The sequence below is a fragment of the Mustela nigripes genome, chromosome 1, assembly GCF_022355385.1.
Source record: "Mustela nigripes isolate SB6536 chromosome 1, MUSNIG.SB6536, whole genome shotgun sequence".
Classification (NCBI taxonomy): domain Eukaryota; kingdom Metazoa; phylum Chordata; class Mammalia; order Carnivora; family Mustelidae; genus Mustela; species Mustela nigripes.
This window is the reverse complement of record NC_081557.1, coordinates 207,134,946-207,159,308: the sequence shown is the minus strand read 5'-3', so window position 1 is coordinate 207,159,308 and position 24,363 is coordinate 207,134,946. Positions and strand designations below refer to the sequence as shown.

General features: G+C 49.3%; 1 protein-coding gene and 1 long non-coding RNA gene across 3 annotated transcripts in view; one reads left to right on the top strand and one right to left on the bottom strand.

The window, feature by feature from the left end:
* Positions 1-5,207, bottom strand: part of CRMP1 (collapsin response mediator protein 1) — a 72,612-nt gene extending 67,405 nt beyond the window's left edge. Inside the window, exon 1 of one of the 2 annotated variants that reach the window (XM_059380607.1) lies at positions 4,775-5,207. In XM_059380607.1, the coding sequence (XP_059236590.1) occupies positions 4,775-5,155 (381 nt within the window). In that variant the 5' untranslated portion in view covers positions 5,156-5,207. Of the gene's footprint in view, positions 1-499; positions 701-4,774 lie in introns of those variants that run through there. The other variant, XM_059380615.1, reaches the window with a different exon arrangement.
* Positions 235-661, top strand: LOC132004320 (uncharacterized). The gene is made up of 2 exons (XR_009400491.1): positions 235-529; positions 627-661. It is a non-coding gene; the product is annotated as an uncharacterized LOC132004320 (long non-coding RNA).
* Positions 5,208-24,363: the final 19,156 nt, after the last annotated feature.

Genomic DNA, 24,363 nt, shown 5'->3' with positions numbered 1-24,363 from the left:
CGGGGAATGGGAGGCGTAGGACGGTATTTTTCTTTCCTCGGGCAGGGAAGGAACTCGGCGGCGAGATGCAAGAGCTGGACGGTGCTGAGGCCAGGCGCAGGACGCTCGGCGCTCTCCGCCCCATCCAGGCTCCAGGGCTGGAGGGAGGGGTTCGGCCCCCCGCGCCCCTCCCTCTTTTGTTCAGCTCCGCATCCTCCTTGTCCACGCCACCCTCCCGCACTTCCCGTGGGGTGGGGGCTGGAGGACGGCAGGCCCGCGGGGAGAGGGACCCGAGGCTCCAGCCCCGCCTAGCCATGCGGGGCTCCCCCTACCACCACCACCATTGTCCCCAGAGGCTGGGGGGGAGGGGGCTGCAGTGCTGAGATCAGCCCCGCCCCACCCGCCGCCACGCAGGAAGCCTCGGGGGCCGCCCCTGCCTTCCCCCCGCGGATCCCGACCCTGGCGGCGACCACCCCCACCCCACAAAAAACGGCAGGCGGGGCCGGGGGGCCCGGCTTACCGTGATGTGCGGAATGCTCTTCTTGCCCTGGTACGACATGGCCCCGCTGGCGCCCTCGGCCCGGCCGGCGGACCTGTGGGGCTGTCTTTCGCTTGGCCCGGCTCTCAACCGGTTCCGCTCCCCGCAGGCGCGGTGACAAAGGCCCGGGAGGGCAGAAGAGAGGGATGGAGGCTCAGCGCCCGCGGCAGCCCACGCGCCCGCTGCCCTGGCTGCTCCGCCCGCCCGCCGCCGCCGCCGCCGCCGCTCCGGCTGCCAGCGCCGCCCGGCTCGGTGAGGAGGGCGGGAGGAGGAGGGAGAGGCGAGGGCGGGAGGAGGGGGCTACAGACAGACAGCTCCTCCCGGCGGCGCGGAGCTGAGCCCGATTCGCCCCTCTCGGCTCGAACCAGGAAGCTCTTCCCTTCCGATCCCCCCCCCCCCCCCCCCCCCCGCCCCCCGCCCCCGGAACGGCCCAGCCCCGCCGACCCCCGCCCTGCGCACACGCCCTAGGCTGAGCCCCGGCCTCGCTCTCGCGATTGGGAAGGTCTGGTTTTCAGGGTGTTTTAAATGCCGGAGACGGCCTCGGGCAGCGCCGGCAAAGCCCGCCGCAGCGCCACAGGTGTGCGGCCCCGCATTTGCGGGCCACGACAGAACAGCTGCGCAAGGCGGGGAGCGTGGGGCGGGCGCTGAGGATCCGCCCGAGCTGCGGGAGCATTCAGGGGGCCCTCCGGAGCCGGCCCAACGACTGCCCCCGCCCTCTTCTGCCTCTCCTGCTGCAGCCTCCGTTCCTGTTGGTCCATCCGCTGTGCACTCTCCCTGAATAGATCAAGCTCTTTTCCATCCCCAGGGACTCCAGGCCTTTATTCAAGCTGTACCCTCTTCCTTAATATCTAACCCCAGACAAAAGGTTACCCATCTCCCAGACTCATCTTTAACGGCCTCTCCACAAAGCCTCTCCTGCCACCCTCCCCACTCCCATCATTGAATCAGCCTCCCCGAGAGCTCAGCAGGAGCCTTACTGCCAGGCCAACGGAGAGCAGCCCGAATGACAGAGACAAGGCCCTAACCTAATTAACGGCTGACCTTCCCTACCCCCTACAGCAGCTTCTCATCACACAGCCTGGACCTCGGGCCACCAGGTCACCCCCACAGGCTTGCCTACCAGTGATTGTTTGGAGGGCCAGACCGCTGGTACTAACGTCCCCACAGACCCCAGGAGAGCCTGGGGGGGACAAGAGGAGAATAGGATGTCCTGCTTCCCAGCGTATAGTGTACCACAGTGAGAGGTGGGCAGGAGGCCAGGGCATAGCTTGATAAACTTCTTGACCAGAAAGAAGAGGGAAGGGGTTTTCCTAGCAAGCCCCCACAATCCCAGACAGGTACCCCAAATCTCCAGACAGAATAAAATGTTAACCTTCTCTGCCATTCACTTTCTGCCTGCAAAATACAAACCTGCAGTATCTTTTAAAAGACCCATTTTCTTTACTTTCAAGTTGTCACCCAGAGGGAGGATGTGCTAGGGGTGGTAAAACACCCCACCAAGCAAGCTGAGGCCTGAAGCCCTTCCCTCCACAGCCACCTAGAGACCAGTCACCCACACCAGGACAGGAGGCTAGAGATGCCTTGGCCTTGGGATAGATGTGGGGTTGTAAATTCACAGAAGAGAAGCAACTTAGTATTCCAGGAACACTAGACCATCATTTTCCCATTATACAGGTGGAAAGTTTGGGCTTACAGAAATAAAATAGTATCTCAGGTGCAAAGTATATTAGCTACAGCGGAACAGTTTCTGGAAGCCAGGTTCCTGCCCACCTTATCTAGAACTCATTCTCCTACACTCATTCTTCCAGTCTGTCCTCTGGACTCTGATCTGGGTCTTAAATCCTTGTTGATTTAACAATTTAAATCAACCCAGAATTTGCAGAACCCAGAATTTGCAGGTCTCTGTTCCCATAACGCCTACATTCCCTTCCTCAGCTTTGGTAAGTCGGTTCCACGCATCAGGACGTCCCCAGGGTCAGTCTGGACAGGGAATCTCCAAAGCCCGGGACAAGACCACGTGGCATCTGGGGGAGGGGCACCAGTTCGCGATTGGCCAAACAGATCGCTGCTCCCAAGCAGACTTCCCGGGTACAAAGCGCCGCAGTCGCTGGGCCTCCGGCCTCAGCAAACGCTGCGCCTGCGCCGCAGAAACTCCTCCTTCCTCCCCAGGAGAGAGCTTTCTGGGCGGGGGGAGAACCTCGGGCCCCGGCAACCTCTGCAAAGCACTGGAGCCTCGAAGCCCGCCCCAGAACCCGAGCCCCGTGGCCGTTTGGTCCCCAGAAAATAAAACGTTTCCCCTGAGGGAGACCGTGAGCCCCTCGGTTCCGCAGTCCCAAACCTAGAGGAGTTCTGGAGCCCTAGGCACGCCGGAGGCGCCGCCTTTTGTCCAGTCCCCGAGAAGCCATGGAGAAAAGGAAGAGTGGGTCAGAAGAGGAGAGAGAGAGAGGAGTCGAAGAGGTGAAGCGACCACCATCCCTAAATGCCTAGGCGCGGCTGCGGAGCTGCCCCAGACAGAGCCTGGGAGCGATGCTGGCGCTGGTGACACTGGTCGTAGCTCCGTCAGGGACTCACTTTCAGACAGCTTCCGGACGTGCACAAAGCGCTCTCGCCTCCCTAATACTCCACCACGCCTTGTGGGTGCCTGGGAGAAATATGCCATCCCCATTTCACAGGTGGAGAAGCTGAGGTTTAAGAGGACTAAGTGCCTTGGCTGGAAACCAAGGTTTCCCGGTACCGACTCTGACTTCTGGATCCGCAACCCTGAAGCCTCCCGCTCGGGCTCAGAAGCCTGGATCCCAAGCAAGGTTGACCACCAGGAAAGAAGGTGGTCAGGAGAGAATAAGAAGGGGTAGAGAAAAGGAGATGACTCGATGTCGCCCGCCCTTCTCCCCCACCCCATAACTATAGACCTCCCCTTTACAAAGCACCTAGTTCAGGACCATGGAGAGATCCCGAGCAAGGTGGACAGAACGCCGAGAGCGAGAGAACCAAAGCAGCAGGAGACCCGGTACCGCTTATAGCAGCGGTAGGCTGCCCCAGCCCCCACTCCTCCAGGAAGCCCTCCCAGATTTCTGTCTGGATTGAGCTCTGCTTCCTCCCGCTCACTTCATGCCTCTCACAGTATTTAAGGGGGGAGAAGGGTTAATAAAAAATGATAGTAAAATTCAACAACGAACATTTATTGAATGCTCACTGCCCACCAGCATTAACTGATTTAATTCTCACAATGTATCTGTCACCCACCCTGGCCTGGGGTGGGGCCAGCGTGCTGAGCTGGGACTCCAGCACCTACCGGAGGTCTGGGACCTCAGCAGTGCTCAGACTTTGAGTTCTGGGCTAAGGTGACAGCTCGCTGGACCTCCCGTGTTCCAACTTTCGTTGTCCTGGCATCTGGCCCCGACCCTCACACATACGTCCCAAAGCTGTGCTGTCTACCCATCCATCTTCCTCCAGTTCCATGGCGACCTCTAGCTTAAGGGAGAAAAGCCATAGGGCCCACGGCCTGGCATTCCCTCTCCCTAATGCTCCTTCACTTTAGGAGGGTAAAAACCTCCAAGTCTAGGAAGCCAGAGACCGGGGTTCAAATCTCTGCTCTGCCTCCAACTTGCTCTGTGAAGAGAGCAGACTGGCGTCGTGCTGTGGGACTCAGGAGCATCCCCTGAAGATGTCGGTGCTTGGGGATAACAGTTTCTAGTTCTATCTGCCCGACCCATCTAAATCGTTAACCAAATCTTTCCCCCAGAAAGCACAGAGGGGGCACACAGGAAGGGTTCCTTTCAGCATTAACCTGTGTGACCACAGGCATTTCACTGAACCTTTTCCAGAGCCTGGAACACAGTAGGTGCTCTATAATCACTAATGAGTGAGTGAATAAATGAATGGACGAATGCGAAAGGAGCTCCCCTTCTTTTCCTAAGGCAGGGAATGGGGATCCTTGGGTTAACTTCACCCCAGAGGTCCACTCGCTTTTTAAGGGTCCATGTGGCGGCTGTAGCCAACTTACTTTCCTTCTCAGAGCCTTGCTCTCTCTTCCTGCAGAAAAAGAGCAGGGAGCTGGATTTCGAAGGACCCTTTGGAGTCTCACTACCAAATCGTACCACCTCTCCGACCCTCCGGTGTGACGGAGTGGGGGAGGGGCCTTCCGTGGCCCTCTCCAGCCCGGTGGCAGCATCCGCGGCACTCCGCTCAGGCGGCTCCACGCCCAGCTGTCCCGAGGGCCCCGCCCCCCCGTCCGGTCCCCGCGCGCCCCGAGGGTACCTGGCCATTGTCCCGGCCGAGTGGCAGGTCACGGGGTGCGGGGCAACGGATGCGAAGCGCGGGTGGTCGCTCATCGCGCTCGCCCGGCGAGCTGACCGCAGAGCCCGAGAGCTCACTCACGTCGCTGGCCGTGTCCTCGCTACCACCCGGCCCTGGCAGGCCGACGGCGTCGGGCCGGCCAGCACTGCGAGGCGTGCGAGCCGAGCCGCGGCGGCCCACGCTGTACGCGTCGAAGTCGATGGTCTTGTTCTCGTAGGCGCCCTCCACCGCGGCGAACATGCCGCCGTACTTCTGGCGCGGCGTCTGCGCCGCGCTGCCCGGCCGCGCCAGGTACACGGGCAGGTCGTCCTCGGTGTTCCACGCGCGCCGCCGGTCCGCCATGCCGGTCCAAGGCTGGCCGCCCACCCGCGCTCCCGCCCGCCCGCGGCCCTGGCCACCGCCGTGCGCCGCGCTCCGCGCTTGGTGCGGGCCCGCGGCGGCCCAGGCGCGACTGCGGCCCGGGGAGAGGAGGGGCGGGGCGGGGCGCGCGGCGGGGCGGGGAAGGGGCGGGGCCGGGGCGGAGACTCTGGGAGGCTGTAGAGAGCACTGCGGCCGGCTACAAAGGACCGGGGGGCGGGGACACGGCGGAGGCGGGGAGGGACGGTGACGTGCCGGAGCCGCAGCGCGGAGGGCGGGCAGCCGAGCCGCAGTGCCCTCACCACACCCCCACTCCCCGCCCCCAGACCGAGCGCAGGACGCGAGGAGAGCGAAGAGGTGAGAGCCTGGAGTACACACACACACACACACACACTCTACACACGCGGGAGCACACGCACACACTCCCCAGGCACACACAGGTTCTTACCAGCACACCAGACAATTACACCATAAAACACGTGAGACATGCACAAACATGCTGGCACGCTCACACACACACAAGCACACACATACACACACGGGAGTTGATTACACTCAGGCTTCCCAGTCACACACAGGCTCATTCAGTCACATCTTAGACACTTTTGCACACACGTACAAACTGGTACATATTACGAGCAAATTACACACACCCACCCCAGAAATTCTCACAGTCACCCAACCCCACCAACCCAGCATTACACAGAAATGGGTCGCGCAACCGGAGAAGCATTCACACATTGGACAGTGTTCATTCACTCTGCAGTGTTATATTGAGTGCCTGCTGGTGCCGAGCACGTTGTGGGAGCTGAGGATGGCGCTGTGAACAAAACACATCTGGTCTCGGCCTCAGGGAAATGACATTCTAAGGAGGGAGGAAACAAACACTGGCATAATGCTCTAGGCCCTGCTAAGTGCTAGGAAAGATGATAGGGCAAAACAAGAGGGGCATGCCACAACCACATGCACTGGGGCAGACAAGAGAAATACACTCCTGTATGCCAACAAATGGCTCACACACATACACAATGCTCACTCCTACAACACCCACACAACAAGGAGATTGTCACACACTCATACCAAAGGCAAACTCACAAGGTGACTCGACACAGGTGCACTGGTAAACCCAGTCAGGACACCCACACAGAGATCCACACCAGAAATAAGGAAAGTCTGAAAATTAAAAATTAAACAGGAACACTCCAGAGAAAGACACACAGAGAGAAAGATGAACACATAACACCACACACACACCTGTCAGTCATCCAGACAAATATTCCCCATTCTAGAGTCACCTCCCACGACCCCTGGTACATCCTACACTAAACGTGCCAGGAGCTTGCAGCTGAGGGTTCCAGGCATCCTCTGGCTTGGGCCAGGTGGAAGACATGTGGGTCTGGGGGCCATTCTTCTAGGGATCCCCTTAATCCTTCTTCAAGGCCAGGCTCCGTTTGCCTCCCCTAGATACCACCCCTCATTTCTCCATGATTATTATCAGGCAGAGTGACCTGAGAGTCTCCCAGGATATGGCGATCTCAACTGGTCTTTCTGGACGGATGGAATCACCAGCTGCTGACCCTCTCTGCCTGCGAGCCCAGATAGGCAGCATCTGGGACAGGATGGGGACCACAGAAGGGAGTCTGAGTGCCTGGCCTGGCACCCTCAGCCTTCCCTCTTCTGGGAGCTGTCTCTTCAGCACCGGATCTCACCAGTTCTGGGGGCCCAGACGGAGAGCCAGATTCACATTCTCCTTCTTGTGACTGCTGGAACCTATGTGCTGATGACACCAGGGATACTGGCTTCATGGTAGCTGACTCCTTGCTGTATTTACTATCCTTCAACGCTGGAAGAAACTGCCCACTGGGCAGATGAGGAAACAAGAGAGGAACAGTGAAGGTGCCTAGTGCCTCATACATTATTGTTGCTTAGCCAGGCTTGGAACTCCATGGGCATTTAGCAGGTCCCTTTCTTGTGCTGGGAACACTGCAATGAATCTTTATAAAGCTCCTTCCTGCAAAAAGCATATATTATAGTAGGGGTGAGAGTACTGGCCATAAAGAACATAAGAACCCTTCCCCACTTTCCTCTTCAATCCATCCCATCCCCCATCCTGGCCTCCTCCTTTGTCCCTGAGCACCCTGCATAGATTTCTGTCACAAATAATCCACTTGAGGTCTGGAGGACTCTAGGCTTCATTCCAAGTGTTTTCAGTGAAAACTTCTTTCTGTCTGGGGAAATACTATTCCCAGGATATCCCAAGCCAGGAAATTTCATATTGAAGCTCACCTAAACTTCTAAAGCCTCACAAATATTCACAGCAACTAAATCCATAGAAATAGCAGGGAATCCAAGAATCTTTCGAAGTTAGTCCTCCATGCCTGAATCTGCTCTCCACATTTTTAGGAGCTCGTCTGCCTTGCTTTGCTTAAATACCATTGGTGATAGGGATCTCACTGCTTCCCAAGAAAACCCTTTCTGCTGTGAGAAAGGGCTAGGCAGTTGTCAAGACCAGAAGGGAGCAGTGCAAGGAAGAAGGAGGAGAGGAGTTGCCTTTGTGCAGAAACAAGAAAGGAAAAGTATAGCTCCCATTTATGGAGAATTGACTACACCTCAAGGACCATTGTGGGCACTGTACATATATTAACTCTTTTAAGCATCATAACAACCTTTGACATCAGTACCATTTTAGCCTCATTTTACAGATGAGAAAACGAAGGTTCAGAGAGTTAAGTGACTTGCCTAGGGTCACAGCTGGTATGTGAGACTGCTTAGGATTTAAACACAGATGTCTGGTCTCAGAGTCTGCGTCTTAATGGGTACTCTTTACCCTTCTCAAGAAGTATGGCTGAAGGAATCCCTTTGGAAGAGGAGAGGTCTGGGATAGTCAGAAGAGTCTGGATTTTGGGATTAGAATCCTGTCCTTTCTGCAGCCTAGAGCAATTAATCATTCAGCCCTCATCTAATATACATTTGGATACTCACTGTATGTCAGAGACTTTATGTTACTCCTCAAGACTCCTCTGGACTCCTCTGCCCTGAAGACAAGAGAGGAGGGTCTGACTTTTATGGAGTGCCTAGCAAATGTATGTAAAGGACTTCGCACAGACCATTCGTCTCTACACACTACAAATCTGCTTTACCTGTCACTTGATATGCCAACGGCTCTCTCAGCAGCTCCATATGGCAGGCAGCATCTCCATATTGTGGTGAGGGGTACAGTGTTGTGGGGTACGTACTTCAAACTCACAGCCCCAGTTATCGGCCAGGAGATGATCACCCTGGGGTTCAGCACAGGCTTATCTGAGTGCTTCCTACAATGTCCCCTCTTTCAAGGACAGTAACCCAGGTGTAGCAAAGAAAAGGAAGCCGGAAACAAAGCTGGTGCTTAAGTTAGGAAATGTACCTGCCAGCCTGCTGGGAGACCAAGGGAGAAGGATTTGACCAAGGCCAGCAGATGAAAGTCCAGGAAATCTGAGCCAACTACATGTGGGCCAGAGGATGGCTATGACCTTCCCCCATCCTCTCCTCTGACTTCTCTCAGCCCTCCAGAGAAGGAGTGCTCACAAGTGAATTGAACCATGACATCTGGTGAAGGACAAGCCAGGAGCCCGTCCTGTCAGGCCATGAAGCCTTCCAGGGTGATGGCAGAGAAGAGAGAGGTCCAGGTCACATGGCAGCAGGGAGAGAACAGAAGAGGCCACTCAGTTCTAATGCATGCTCTCTGGCAGGACCCTTGTTGGACAAACAAACAAATAAAAAGATGTTTTTAAAGTATCAGTTGTAAAAAGAATGCTTTCCAAAAGATGAGGGGAAGGGAAGTGTAGTTTCTTGTTATGTGTGAATCTGCAAGGTGGGTAATGGATTATTGCAGTTGTTTTGTGTCTAAGAAATAAGACTGAGAAGTTAACTACGCTGCCTGTAGTTATGTGGCCAGCAAGTGGCAGAGGAACAGTTCAGCTTCGTTTGATTCTGAAATGTCTGCTTTTCTCTGCAGCTTCCAAGGCAGTGCACAGGGGAATGTGGTAGGCAGAATAATAGCCCCTGCCAAAGATGCCCATCTCCTAGTCCCTAAGACCTGTGTATATGTCACCTTACATGGCAAAAGGAAATTTGCAGACATGGCAAATTTGGGGATCTTGAGAAGGGAAGATTATCCAGATTATTGAGTTTGGCCTAAAGTAATCACAAGCATCCTTATAAATAAAAGAGGGAGGAAGGAGGATCAGAATCAGAGAAGATGTGACAACAGAAGCAGGCATCATAGTCAGAGAGATATTTGAAGATGCTGCACTGTTGGCTTTCAAGATGGAGGAAGAGAGCATACGCCAAAGAACACAGGCAGCATCTAAGATCTGGAAAGGCCAGGGAAACAAATTCTCCCCAGAGTTTCCCAAAAGAACACCATCCTGCTGAGACCTTGATTTTAGCCCCATGAGACCCAATGCAGATTTCTAATTTCCAGAGCTGTAAGATGATAAATGTGTGTTGTTTTGAGCCCCCAAACTTAGTGGTAACTTGTTACAGCAATGACAGTAAACTAATATATTGATATAAAGGAAGTTATTTCATTATTTGTGCAAAATAGACCTGACTTCTGAGAAGGTCACTATTCCCCACCAAAAACCAAGACTCTTGGATTCATTGCCTTTTCATATGGTGTCAAAGTCTACAACTCTCTGTAATGGACCATCAGTAAATTAGACATTGAAAAGGAAAAAAAACTTTAATTGTGAAAAAGCATACATTTTAATGTACAAAATTACACGAATGAACATAGAAAAATACATCTTGGTAACAAGAGAAAATGTCAGCCTAGTTTACACAAGATTGAGCAATTGTTACAAATCTTGAAAACCCAGAAGGGAGTTTTAAGCCTGATTCACAACTGATCAGGACCCGACAAGCATCTCCAGGAACTGAGAACTCTGCTCATTCACTGAAAGCAGGAGCTGGGGGAGAGCCACTGACCAAGGACCCAAGGGAAGGTCCTGCTGAAAAGCATCCAAAAGGAAGGGGGCTCCACTCCTCTTGCCAGATCACTCCTATGCGAACCCATGCTTCTAACTGAGGGGAGGGGCAGAACTCTGTCAAAATTCTGGCCCTTGTGTTTATTAATGGCCATGTATAATATAAAATTCCTTTAATGTTCAAGCAATAGCAAAATGTACAAGTATTATACATCTGGGACCCACTGGGAAAATACGTAATTTCCAAAGTATCATCTGTGCTTCATGGCTTTCCCATGATACCCTCCCAGGAGTCAACCTGAAAGACTGAGGGGACCAGGGGCATTCTGCTGACATGATTTCACAAACCTTATTCATCATCTTTGCCAATGACATCCAGATCCTTTCTCTACTTCAACATCAAAAGTTGGTTGTGCAAACGTGAACTTTGGGAGACCAACGAGTCACCCAACTCAGACTGATGGCGCAAGCCCAGCCATCACCCTGAAATCCATCTAGGAATTTTCAAAGAGGTGAGGAAAGATGCCTAGCATCGACAGAGCACTAACACATGCAAATGCTTTGGAAGACACGTGCTATCCCATCTGTGTCATTTCCATGGGAGACATAGGGATTTAGAGAGGTAAGTACACCGTCCAAGCTTGCACAACCAGTGGGCGGCAGTGTGACCGTCCAAGCCCAGTGAGCCTGGCCCATAACTCATTCTTTGATCTCTATTAGAGACAAATCTGTCTTCTCCCCAGTGAAAAGTCCAAGTTAAGAGTTCTAACATCACTGCATACATATTTGACCTCCCCATCACTTTTGAGGTCATATTCACAAACACTGTGTTATATTAGTTTACCTTAAACAAGAAAACATTGATACAGAGTTGATATCACGTTGTCAGGCATTTTTAATAATCCCATTCATTTGTTGTTCTCTTCCTTTGTTCTACCATCATATAAAGGCATCCTCAATCCACCTTTGGACATAGCCTGGTGATACTCTTCAAAGACAAAAAAATATATACGGTGTTGGAGCAAACCCTACTTTGATCGAATCAACTCTCCTGTTAGTCTTTCCGTGACTCTGTGTAACACATTTGTGCTGTGGATGCCGAAATCAGATTTGGATGGGAGCTATACTAGTTGAAACCAAAGCAGGATTTCGGGAAGATCAAATGGGATAAAGAAAATGCAATCCTTCAATCCTAACCCTACCGACTTCTTCAAAAACAGGTTCTGGTCCAAAACACGTACTATCTTTTTCTAGAAATTATTCTAAAACAGGGAAGAGGACTAAATACATGACCGAATCCCAGGAGTCTTTCTTTTCCACCTCCTTAAGGTATCAAGAATTCCCAAAGAATTTATTTCAAAGCCAAGTAAGAACACAGTTGGCCATGGGCACAAATGCTGAATAGAAATAAGCTTCTATTTGCTTACACAACTGATAAATCTATATATAGTAGAGAATTAGGAATCTCTACTTCTGGAAGATTTTAGGATGCAAGCAACTATACACACGAGGTTCATTTTCAGTGCCTAGGGCATGACCTAAGTGTGTTACCTGAGCTTCCCTGTAAGCGTGCTGCCATCAGCCACTCTGAGCTCAACTTTAGATACTGCCTCAGTGCAGCTGAGTACTACAGTGCCACGCATCTCATTTTCAAAGAATCATTAACTGCTTAAAAGGGCCTCTGAAGGTGAAGTTACAAAGCCAACTCATGGTCAAAAATACCTCAGAGATGAGAAGTTTCTTCCTATCAACTCTGAGTACACATTTCTTTCCTAGTGAGGAGCAAAAGTAAATATAAATCTAACACAGAAGACATCTCCAGGAGCATCTCCGAATTTAATTAATATGGGGGCAATGGGAGAACTGAAAGGGATGGTCTGATACTTTTCCCCCGGCAACCCATTAGAATCACTAGGGGCCTTTTTAAAGATCCCTGCCTGGACACCACCCAAGACAGGCTGATTTCATGACCCAGAGAGGGGCTTGTGCATTTAGTTTTAAAGAGCTCTGCAGGTAAGTCCAACATGCAGTGATAAAAAATTCTCACTACCTAGTGCAATCGTTATAGCCTACAAGCAGCCTGGCGTGGGGGCAGTGGCAGATCCCATGCTACAGCCAACCCTTTCCCACCCCCCCTTCTCCCAGCCCAGAGCCCATTCTACTGCAAGGCACTGTCCACATAGAGAAAGAAAGGTTGAATACCTAAAATATGTCACAAATGTCTAGCACCCTATTCTCAGAAGTTGACAGCATTCAAAAAGTTTCACATTCCAGTCCTGGAATTTCACCCTGGAATTAAACAAGAGTTGTGAATCTCTCAAAAGCAGCTCACCAGCCTGAAGGTTAAAAAAGAAAGAAAGAAAAAAAGCCCTTCTCGAGTTTATAAAATTTACCCAGTAAATTGCTGAGTAAAACAAATAGAGAAAAGGAAATCATCTTTTAAAGGATTTGCCTTCCTCATCCTCTGCAATGAGGGGTTACTAACTCACGCGATAATCTCCTTGCAAACCAGCTCATCAACTTTTGATCGGCTCTGCTACTTGATTTTCACACTGGGAAACTAGGTTAGGGAAGACTGTGGAGGGAGGGACTTAAACCACAATCATCTCAGTCTGACCAAGAAGTAGGGGAGCTTTCCTGACATCTTAGGATTCAACGGTTCCCCAGAGAGAAACATGGGCATGGATTCTACACAAAAGGAAAGAATTCCTTGACCAAATACATGTTGCTAAGTGATGCCATATGGATTGTAACCCATTCGGAAAAGAATTGCATCAGACCCACATCTAGAATTCCAAATCCGAAAAGTGTACATCATAGCGTGGTTGGAGAATCCTCCATAAAGATGTCAGAACCAGAGTCAGTCACATCAGCAATCAAGTGACCGTGACCATGGGTATGACACTTAACCCCTCTGGGCTGCAGTTTCCTCACTAACTTGTGAGATGGGGGAAAGCCAACAGCATTTACACCAAAGTAAGTCTTCAGTTCCCACAATGGTTGCTTCGTGATCTAATTACTATGCCGCTGGTCTGCTTGGGAAGGGGAGTGTCATGGACACTCTGAGCATACAGGTAGCTGTGCAGCCTACATTGGACTGCAGAGCCATCAGACCACACTGCCGCTGCGTGTCTCCACTGTGGCCACACCTCTGGTGAACCTATTTTAAGAACACTGCCTAGCAGTTTGTGGGGAAACGTTGCCATGCCAACCCCCTGGCTGTTGCTAATCATAATCTATGAATGCACAGTACAACCATCTGACAAGCAATTCTTTTCTTTCTTAGCCTGGGGACCTTTTTCCAAGTTGTCATAAGACAGGCCACCTTGTTCATAACGGCACACAGTAGGTGCATAATAGATACGCACTGAATTAAGAGGATCAATCAAGCATATGCACAACACTGAAATCTGCAAGGTGCTTTCCCATTTCCTTTACCTGTTAATGCTCACAGCAGGTGCTGAGGCAGGAATTTTATTATCCCACTGGACAGGTAAGTAAACTGGGGAGCAGAATTGACTTTCTCGTGGTCTTGGAGCTAAGAAATTGCAGAAGCTGGACTCCAGTCCAGTGATTCTGGTTGAAGCCCTCATCTCTTTCTCCTATACCAGGTGGTCTCTCTCATCTCTTGAGCATATGAAAGTCAAATCCTTATATTTATGGAGAGCTTAAGAGTTTGCAAAGTTCTTTTTCTGGTCACATTTCCATTTCACTCAAAGAGTAAAGGTAAAGAGGCCGGGCTCTGCCAGGGTCTACCCCTGGCCTCTATGGATCTCCTGTGGGCAGTGGGATGGACTGCTCCCCCGGGGGTGCCTCAATGTTCCCGGAGTGGGTCAGAGAGTTCCCTCGGGGAATCCGGAAAGGACGGATGCAATGAAGGAAGGCAAGTGGGCAGAATGACCAGCGGTGGGTGATCAAGGGCCCAGGATGAGCATGGCCTCTGGGGCTGCTGGAGGAGCAGGCAGGGCCCAGATATGGCCCCAGCCAGCTGGCCCCAGCCTTGAGGGTGAAGCCCACATAAAGCCAGCTCAAAACTGGCACTTACTGAGCATTTATCAAAGCACTGACCCATTGATTGATATGAACCGACCCCACAGAATGAGTATTTGGTCTGTTTTGTTCTATCCTTTAACTCCAGGCTGGCTCATAGTGGTGTTTGGCATTTAGTGGTGCTCAATAAATGCTTGCTGGTTGGATGAATAGATGAAACCTGGTGAATGACAATCCTCAACCCCAATAAGTGAGCACTGAAGCACTCCAGTGGGAGGCTAGAAACTACAATTTTTTCCTCCTCCTCTTGTCCTCCTCCTCTTCCTCCTCCTCCTTCTTCTTCTAACATTAATTTGGAAAACATGCCATCATTTTAACCTCAAAGGCAGACTTCTGCTTGGGAAGGGGAGGAGAGAAATTGAATTTTGTTGAATGTCTAGAATGTGCCTGACACTTGTCTTTCCGCTTGTGCTGGCAAGGATAGTGGAGAGTCCCAGCAGATAAAAGGTAGTGAGCTTTGAAGTCAGGTTGGCAGACTGCAGCCAGACTGTCCCCATAACACCAGCACGTCCTGTCTCTTCCTGGATTGTGCTCTGCTGCCAAGGGAGATCTGGAGCGCTCCAAGGTAGCCTTCTCTTGTTACAAAGTAACAGGTATCATGCACCTCCTAAGAGGCAAGCCTCTGCTGGATGCTCTACCTCCCCTGTCTGAGTGGGTCCTCAGAATAATCCCATCAGGAGGCATGGTCCCCTTTCCAATTTTGCAGATGTAGAAATGGACTCCCAAACTCTAGGTTGCCAGACTCTGCCTGTGCTATTAATCACACCCCTCCATGTTCCAGTCATCACACGCCTTCTTCTTCTAGCTTGACAATTCTGCACAGCTGCTGGAGAAGGTACCATATCTCCCATTTTCTTCCAAAGGAGGAAACAGGTCCAGAAAGGTGAAGGTCACTGGGGCAGGCTAGCAACAGAGCTGGAACTCCAACTGGAGCAGGACTTTCCCAGATGACAGCAGGTCACTCACCATCCCCACCTGGAAGACCACAGGCCCAGGTTGCAGTGCCTCTCTGGGCCTCTATGTTCAGCCATTCCCTGAGAGTGCTGGGCAGACCAGACAGGTTAGAGGGTCAGCGGAGTAGACAGTGGGGAGAGTGGGTGCCGGAAGCCCACCAGGCTGGGTGTGCCTGTCAGCTGGGGATGGAGTGTGCCGGCCTCATTCATCTCTGAGTGTGACCATGAAGATAGAAGCCTTGAGTAGCCAGATCCACTGTTCTTCCAAGAGAAGCCAGAAATTCTGATTTTTATGAGAAATCTTGCTTGTAAATGTCATCTGCTATTTCCAGTATCAAATACAACACAGGTATTGTTACCTGCTTTTCACTCTGCCTTCCTGGGGGATACCTAGATTGCAGTGTCCCTGTTACCTGCCTGTCTGCCTGAGAAAGAGAGCCTCACTGTCCTGCGATTTCCAGGGGCATGTTTGCAGGGAAAGCAAATCCCTCAGGCTGCACACAGAGGCAAGGCCACGATGCTCTCTAATTAATTGCCTGGCAAATGAGCTGAGCAGGGCTGCAGGGCTTTGAGCGTTTAGGGGTACTGTGGTTATTTGGGAGGACAATCCATGGATAGAGTTGCCTGCAGTGATAAATGGTTAGGCTAGAAGAATGTTCTGCTTACTCAGGAAGCAAGAAGACGGGGTATGGGACCTTCCAGCCAGCCAGTGCTTGCCACCAAGTAGGGCCCCAGCAAATGCTCACTGCTGCAGGAACTGCCTCCTCTCTGATGGGGGATACGCGTGGGAGTGGAGGATGACAGACTCAGTTGCTGTCAGGTTGTGAAGGTTATGGAAGGCATGTGCTTGTACCCATTTTACAGACCAGGAACGGAGACCTCAGAGTCAGCGGGTGGTTAGAGGCAGAGCTGGATCTCTGGGTTCCCTAATGCAGTCCTATACCCCTATACTAGGGGTGCTTGGCCTTAGGGGGTTCCAGTGTCATCTCACTTGAGAACCTAATGAAATTCAAGGCCCCTCTTCCTAGGGAAGTGCTCACAAACATACAATTTTTCATAGAGGTTAGAACCTCCACTTAAGCCCAGGCTTCTGTAGGAGCTCTGTAATATCACGATGACTACTAAGGTTTTCTTTTAAACTAGCACACTGCCATGGTACCACATCACCTATCTTAGGTGGCAGCCACACAGAGCTGTACATGTAATGCATGGCTATGGCATAGCATGCTCCTGAGCAAACATCAGTGACATGAATGGGAGAAAATAGACTCATTGGTACAGACAACAATGATCCCTGACATATGGGAAGCATCCTACAGTGTTCAGAACACGTTCATAGCAACTAGGTCATTTGGTCATCAGGAAAAAAAAAAAAGGTCAAGTAGGTGCTAAGACCCTCAAACCAGTAAAGAAATGAAAGTTTGTAGAAATCTGGGTGGACACAGCTTAGGAGTGGCAAATCCAGCCAAGACCTTTGGACACCAGACCCCAGGATCCTTCCAGCACCCCGTGCCAATACATACAGTCTTCTGAAAGTTGAGAGCCATCCTTTGACCCCCTGGTTGGTATTAACAAAAGAGAGATACTCCCATGAATGACTTGGAATAGGAAGAGAGTCCTTTGGCTTGTAACTCAGCTCCCTGGAAGAGATGGCAAATCCTGGGGCAGCCACTGCTCTGCTGGTCAGTCGGGGAGGATATAAATATTTCCCAGCTTGATGGTCTGCCTCTGTGCTGTCTTCTTTCCTGTAACAACAAACACAGAGAGATGAGCTTTTAAAGGGGACATACCAGCCAGCGCGGCACCTACATTGAATGCACAAGCCTTTAAGATGCTGGGAGGCCCATTTCCATCTCTAAAAGTGGTGGGCTTAAATCATGAGATCTATATGTAATTCACCAGCTGCTCTCTCAAGAAAAGAATCTTCACTTGGAATTAACAGACAATGGCCTCTTTATTGGGGGTGGTTTTCAATTTTGAAATAATATAGAAGAGGCATTCATGTGCATTTGTGCAGAGGTTTCTAGTTTTCGAGACTCTCAAAGAGGCCAATTACCAAAAGAAGGTTAAGAACTGATCTAAAGGAGAGAGATTGAGGTTCTCGAGTCTGTCTTCATTCACCTGCTCAACAATGGGCACCTGCTATATGTCAGGCTTAGTCCTAGGCACTGAGGTTACATGGCTTGCCCTTATGAGGCTATAGTGTGGTTGAGGAGACAGAGGGTAATCTAGGAATCACAAAAGGGCAGAAGTGAAGAAGGAAGACAGAGAGAGACAACTGCAGGGGAACAGTAGGAAACAGTCAAGATGGGAAGAGCAGGAGTGTGGGGGGAGGAGAAGTATATAGCCCGTGCAAAGGTCCTGTGGAGAGGGAGAGGAAGCACAAGAGCCCAATGTGGAGAGAGCAGAGAAGGGAGGATGGCCTGGTGGGTGATGAGACTGGAAGGTCTGCAGTGTGGCAGATGCTAGGATGGAGGAAAGTTGGAGAGCTCCAGTGCAATGCTGGCACATGGTATTGGCTCAATTAATAAAGGATGAAGGAACGAAGGAAATGGAGGAGGCAGAGGAGAAAGACTGCCTGGAGGCTGTGATAATTAAATGGAGTCTTAGAGATGCACTTGAGTTTTCTGGGCAGAGGAAACAGCTTGGGCAGAAGCCTAGAGTGTAAGAGACCACGGCTCAGGAAGGGACATCAGCTTGCCAAGAGGAGGTTTCATTGCCCAGACAGAGGGTAATCTAGGAAACAAAGGGGGCTTCCAGTCAATACATGCATTGGGCAACCTGAAGTTTTACAGAAGGGGACCCCAAAAACAGTAAAGCCCATAAGACAGTAGCACCACTTTGCAGTTCCATAATTACCCCATAATTGATTTCACTGAGGTGGGCTTTGGAGCAATGCCCATGGTCTCCAGAGACAGATGAGGACAGGTTGCACATAGCTCACAACCACAGCTGCAATATAATATTGGTGAGGATGCCAATCACAGCATCCCCTCTGCATCCCCCAGTATTGAAGTGAATCAAGCCAGACCTCGCCCACTTAGGTGATCTGTCTGTGCAGATGTTTTCTGTTAGCTTTTCAAAACAGATTCATATATATCTTAGAAGCTGCTCTAAATCTTTTCATTTGAAGGAATGAAGACAAAAATAATTCCAATTCCAATCCTCAAAACTTATAGGACTATTGGTACCCAAACTTCACTGTACATCAGAATCACTTGAAGAACTTTATAGGAATGCAGATTCCTGGGCTCAACCCCAGACTTAGGGAATCGGTATCCAGGAGACAATCTCAGAAATCTGTGTCCAGTGAGTTCCATTCTCGTGCATTAAGCTGGGTGATTTTTATGCATTGAGCTCATTCATTAAGTACCAAGCATCTGGGGACTCCTGTACTAGATGATGCTCCTGCATGAGTCTTTCAGTGTAAAGTCTTCTTTACTGGAATCAGGTGAGTGATACCAAACATAAGAAATCATCATCTCTTGCCTATATCGTGCACAAAATTGGTACCCAAATCCTTGCATTGCTCTTGCATTTATCAAGAAATTAATGTAAAAATTCTTTAAGGATTAATAAACACCCCAGGATCATCTCTGTAACTCACGTGGGTCACTCATAAATGATAATTTCTGTTAAAGTTACACTTAAAACATAACAATACAAAGATACTCAACTACTGAAAGATGGCCAGCAGATACAACAAGCAAATCACTGGAGGGATCATGTGCAACAAAGACTCTAAAAATGACTTCATTTTTTTTAAGGAGCATTAAAATAAGAATGTTTATAATATTCACAAATATATTCTATGAATAAAAACTGGTGTAAGTGATGTAATACCTCAACAGGCAGGATAAGCACAGAGGAAGAAAGTTTGTGAACTGGAAGACCAATCTGGAGCCATCACCCAGGAGTCTGCATAGAGAGATAAAGAGGGGAAGGGACGGGGAGGTTACTCTAGACAGAGTAGTTAGAAATGGTTTTTCTTAGGAAGTGATATTTAAGCTAAGATTGAAATGACAAGGAATACCTAGTCATGAAAAGAAATGTGAGTCAGGTGTCCAGGGCAGAAAGGGCAGTCATGCCAAAAGCTTAAGATTAGAACACACTTGGCAGGACCAGGTTGGTGTGTTTGAGGAACAGAAAGCAGGTCACTGTGCCTCTGCTATGTGAGAAGCCACCCTGGGGAGGAGAGTGTGATCCTGTGAATCCTTGCCCTGGCAGTGCGTGGACTCAGGAAGTGGTGGTTAGCAGGAGGCATGTTTCACCCTAAGGTAAAGAACTTCCTAACAATGAGAGCAAACTGTTCACTCAGTCGCTCGCTCATTGATTCATTCATCCAATCACTTATTCATTCATCCAATCACTTATTCATTCATTAACTCATTCACTCACTCATTCATTAATTTATTAACTCATTCATTCACTCAGTCGTTCATTCACTCACTCACTCATTCATTTGTTCATTCATTACTCATTTACTCATTATCAAGTACCTCCTATATGCCAGACATATGGGGGGATATAGGGAATATTGAACAGGACTCCAGCATTTGGAGGAAAATTTAACCAGCAGACCATAAGGTCCCTTCCCACCATGTGACTTGATGTTTCTATATAACCACAGCAGGTGTTCACAAGCCCCAGGGACTTGGTGAGATCTCAGCTCTGGCCTCCCTTCCTGGCCCAATGGGGGAAGCAAATGCACGAGCAGATAACAGTGGAGATCCAGGCAGGGAGATAACCACATGATGGGGAGGGAGGAAGCCCTTGGGTATCAGAAAATGAGGGCAAAAATGGGGACACTATTCCATGCCCTACTTAGTTTCAGACCTTTGTGAAGGCAAGATCTCCTCTATGAGAGAAGGTATTCTGACAGGAGGGGCTCACACAGATGTGACTGTCCTTGACATCATTCACTTAACCCCCAAGGTCAAGCAGCTTTCTGTAGAGATGCAGAAGGGAGATGAGAAGGTCATACTTGTGGATCGCTTCATCATCGCCCTTGCTCTCACTCTGATGTGTAAATCAAAGCGGTGCCGACCTGACCTACTTCATAGACTAAAAATGCCCAGAAAGTACAGAACTGGTATTCTCTGTTCCATTTCCTCCTTCCTCTGCACTGCCATGGTCCCAGCCAGACCACCGCCATCTATGACTTGGACTACTGGGACAGCTTCCTAACTGGGCTCCTTGCTTCCAGGTGGGCCCCTCTCCAATCCACACAACAGCCAGAATTACTGGAAAGCTGAGTGGATCACTCCCTGGCCGCCACCCCTTTCCTCTGGTCTTAGAATAAAGCCAAATTCCTTAGCAAGACTCCCAGGACCCTGCAGTGTGCAACCCCACCCACCTCTCTCATCTTATCCCTTGACATTTAAGCCCTTCCTCCTCACAGCAGCCACATGAAGTCCTTGCACACTGAGCATGCTTGCCATGGTCACATAGCCATGCCAGGTGTCTAGGGTTACAATGAGCAAGTCCGTGCTGGATGGCAAGTGCTCCTGGCAGGGACGGATGCGTTCAGTGAGTTTTTTCTTCATTTTTATTCTCTTCTTGGTGTTTGGAAGTTATGGCCTTCTTCCCATCAACACTTTATCAGGGGCAGTTCCCGAGCCAGAAATAGCTTCCGTTTTCACGAGTCCCTCATCTGAACGTGAAGTCCAGCGCAGTCAGTAAAGCAGATGCTTGCCTCCCTGCATGATGGACACCGGGCTCCGTGCTCAGGATTTGTACCAATGCAAGGTCTGTGCTGTCAGGGGCTTATAGGACAGAACAGAAGGACCAGCAGTCTCCATGGGGCAATTGGGACCCTGAGTAGGAGAACCTGGGTAAATGCAGGTGAGGAGGGTTACACAGGAGCACCCGTCCTGAGAGACCTAGTGCTCTAAGTGGGAGAATCAGCAGGGACAGAATCTGATAATCTAAGAATTATAAGGATGGCAATCCAGGGCCACACCTGCTGTGTATCAGCCACTGTCCTGAGTGCTTGACAGGTTTGGTCACACTGAATCATCAGACTCCCCATCACGCATATTTATAATTTCCCTTGTTTGCAGAAGAGGATACTGAAGCTTAGCAAGAAATTTCCCCAATGTCCCACAGTCAGTGAGTGTTGCAGCTGGGATTTTTAAAGGCAACGGATCAGGCTTCAGGACCCCCAGAAAAACGCATATGAAAACAACCCCAGACAGAGGAGAAATGGCCTCTGACGGGGGGTTGCTGACAAAGGACAGATTAAACCTGGATCAAGTTAATGTGATTCTCATTGAATGCAGCCTGGTTCCAACATATTTCCTCAGGGAATATTCAGCATTTTCTTTCAGGTAAAGGCAATCAAATGCAAAATTCATGATTGTGTGTGTATGAGTGTGTTTCAAACAATAGCCTTCAAAACCTACGAATCTATTCAGTGGGCTCCATCTGCCCACTAATTTTTATATTTTAAATGATGTCTGTTTGCGATCCACATTATGCTATAAACAGGTTTGGTGTGAATCACGGTGTTTTAATTAGAATATTAGTTATTCTGAAGAAGCCATCTAAAATAAGTCCTCATAGAATTAGTTGAGAAGACAGATCCCCAGAGAGACTGTGGCCCCCAGTAATCACCCAGCTTGATAAGCGGAGCTTGGGATAGCTCCCCAGTCCTCCAACCAGTACCCTCTTGACCTCACCCCTACCAGCATTCAAGAACCCAGGTCCTGTATGAAGGAGGGCACAGATTGCATGGAGCACTGGGTGTTGTACATCAACAATGAATCTTGGAACACGGCATCAAAAACGAATGAAGTATTGTATGGTGACTAACAACACAATGAGAGAAGAAGAAGAAGAACCACCACCACCACCACCACCACCACCACCACCACCACCCAAGTCTTCCAGAGCTGGGCAGGAAGCTGTTTTGGTGTTCAGGTGAAATAGGGTTGGAATCCCTGCCGTCAAGCTGCTCACATTTGGGGGCAGGGATGACTCCTTCATGAACTTGCAAGTAGCACCATGTCCCTATTTCTGTAACAGATGTTTCACCAGAGCTGATAAGTTTCTTCCCCCTCTGTGCTTTCTGAATGTGTGGGATTTTCTGCCAGGAACAGTGGGATAAGATATTCCTTATTATAAATCATAATATTGCAGAAATTCCTCCAAGAATGCAGTTAAAATAAGACTTGCTAGAAATGCATGGAGCCCCTGAAGACGTGTCCAGAGAATGACAACCACGGTGTGGAGCTGGTGAATGTCGAAAACTGGGGCTCAGGTGGGGGGAGGGGGAAGACCTGATTTTTTGGCATGTGCCAATTTCTGCGGTATAAATACCCCAACCATGGCTGATGTCACTGAAGAGTTGGTAAGCAATGCTCATTATCAGCTCTCATGAGCCAGAAGGTACCATCTCCAGCTCACCTGCATGTGTGTGTGTGTGTGCATGTGTAGACTAGATGCACACGTAAATGAATGAGGGAGGGATTGCAATTCTATAAAAGCAACAGTAGAATGAGCAGAATGTGTTTATAACTGCAGGAGATTCAAGTTTACAGGTAAAGCAGGCCAGAATCCGTGTGAAAAGCATTTGAAGTAGTTTCTTCAAATTGCTTCTGAGTCCTGCCTCTGTCTTTTTATAAAAAGAAATGATGACAAAGGGCATGGCTTCATCACTTTGCGACCCTGGGCATGTTAGTTAATCTCTCTCTGTTTCCTCGTTGTGAGCTCGAGGGTGCTAACACCCCCTTCACTAGTGTGAACAGGGCAGAGGCCTCAGCAAGGTGTAAAGCTAGCTTCTGAACTTCGGCAAATGATGGAGACACCAGACTGCAGCTCCTTGAAGATGACCTCGTCCTCAGACCTTGGCACAGTTCCTGGAGCATGGCAGACATGTACCAGTTACCCTTGAAATAAATTTTGAGTAAGGGTAGTAAGGGTCAGCCTGCTCATGGGTAATGCAGGAAGAGCATACACTAGGAAACTGATGAGTCTCTATTCAGTTTCCGTGAGTTCTAATCATATAGAATACAGAAAGTATGGATAAAGATAAAATGCCTTTTTCCCCCCCAAAATGCCCTAATCTGTGTTTCAATATCAAGATTCATTGGAGCCATTTTCACTTTCACTGTTCTTAACATTCTGGTCTAATTGACGGATGGGTTCATGAACGGAGGCCCCACTGAATCTCATTACACTGGGGCTCCTGGGTCTATCGATCCCATTTAGAAATAAGGCAATAAATCGTCCACAGATGTAATGACCAAACCCACAGCCTGCCGAGGGAGAGAGTCCAGAAAACAGGGCTTTCTTACACACTGTCTTTAACTTTTATTACAAGCGTGGATTTCTGAATTGGTGAGAGGTACCAGTGGGTTTAAAAATGCTTGTTCCCTTCGAGACATAATACTATTTCTGATACTCCATCTCCAGGAAATTGTCTTCTATGAAGACTAAAATTTGTACACAGTGATAATCACCACGGTATTTATTACAAAAAAGGAAAGCCACTCAAATGTGTAATGACAGGGGGGAGAGCATTTTGTGTTATATAAACCATGGACAGGGAAGTTTATGTAGACTGTTAGCAGGTGGGAAGTCTCTACAAGATGAGACGAGGTGAGATGAAAAAGCGGTATAAAAGATTGTATATTGATTATGATGAAGAATATTGTAGGGAAACCTACCCATAGGGATGAAAAGGGACATGTGCCAAAATTTTAAGTGAGTTGGTGTCCATGGTTTTTAATGTTTTCTTCTTAACTGCAGTTAATTTTTGTAAGTTGAATTTTTCGGTAGGTATATAGCCATATGATGGCCTCTCACAAAGCTGGCAGATCTATGAAAGAATATGCATAATAGTGATCTTCGTTTTTTACTTGTTAGAACTACTTAAGGAGCCTGATGTCCTATTCTATAGTGTTCAAGCAATTTGTACTCACTGTCCCTTGGATGTACCTTTGAGCTTGCCTTAACATGAGTCAGTAACCCAGTGTGGCCTGGAATTTTCCATGCACACAAAAACACAGAGAAAAGCCATCTCTAGCAGATTAAACATGAGATATTGGCACCATATCATGGTCTATTTCCCCATGAAGATGTATTTTCCTGTTTTTCTTGTAAGTATTAATCTAGTCTTATTTGTCTGGTCACTTCCTTGATCCAATAAGTTGCTCAGAAAGGTGCACAGTTATTCTAAATTCCATGCTGCATATGTTATCTTGAATTCATAGGATGGGCA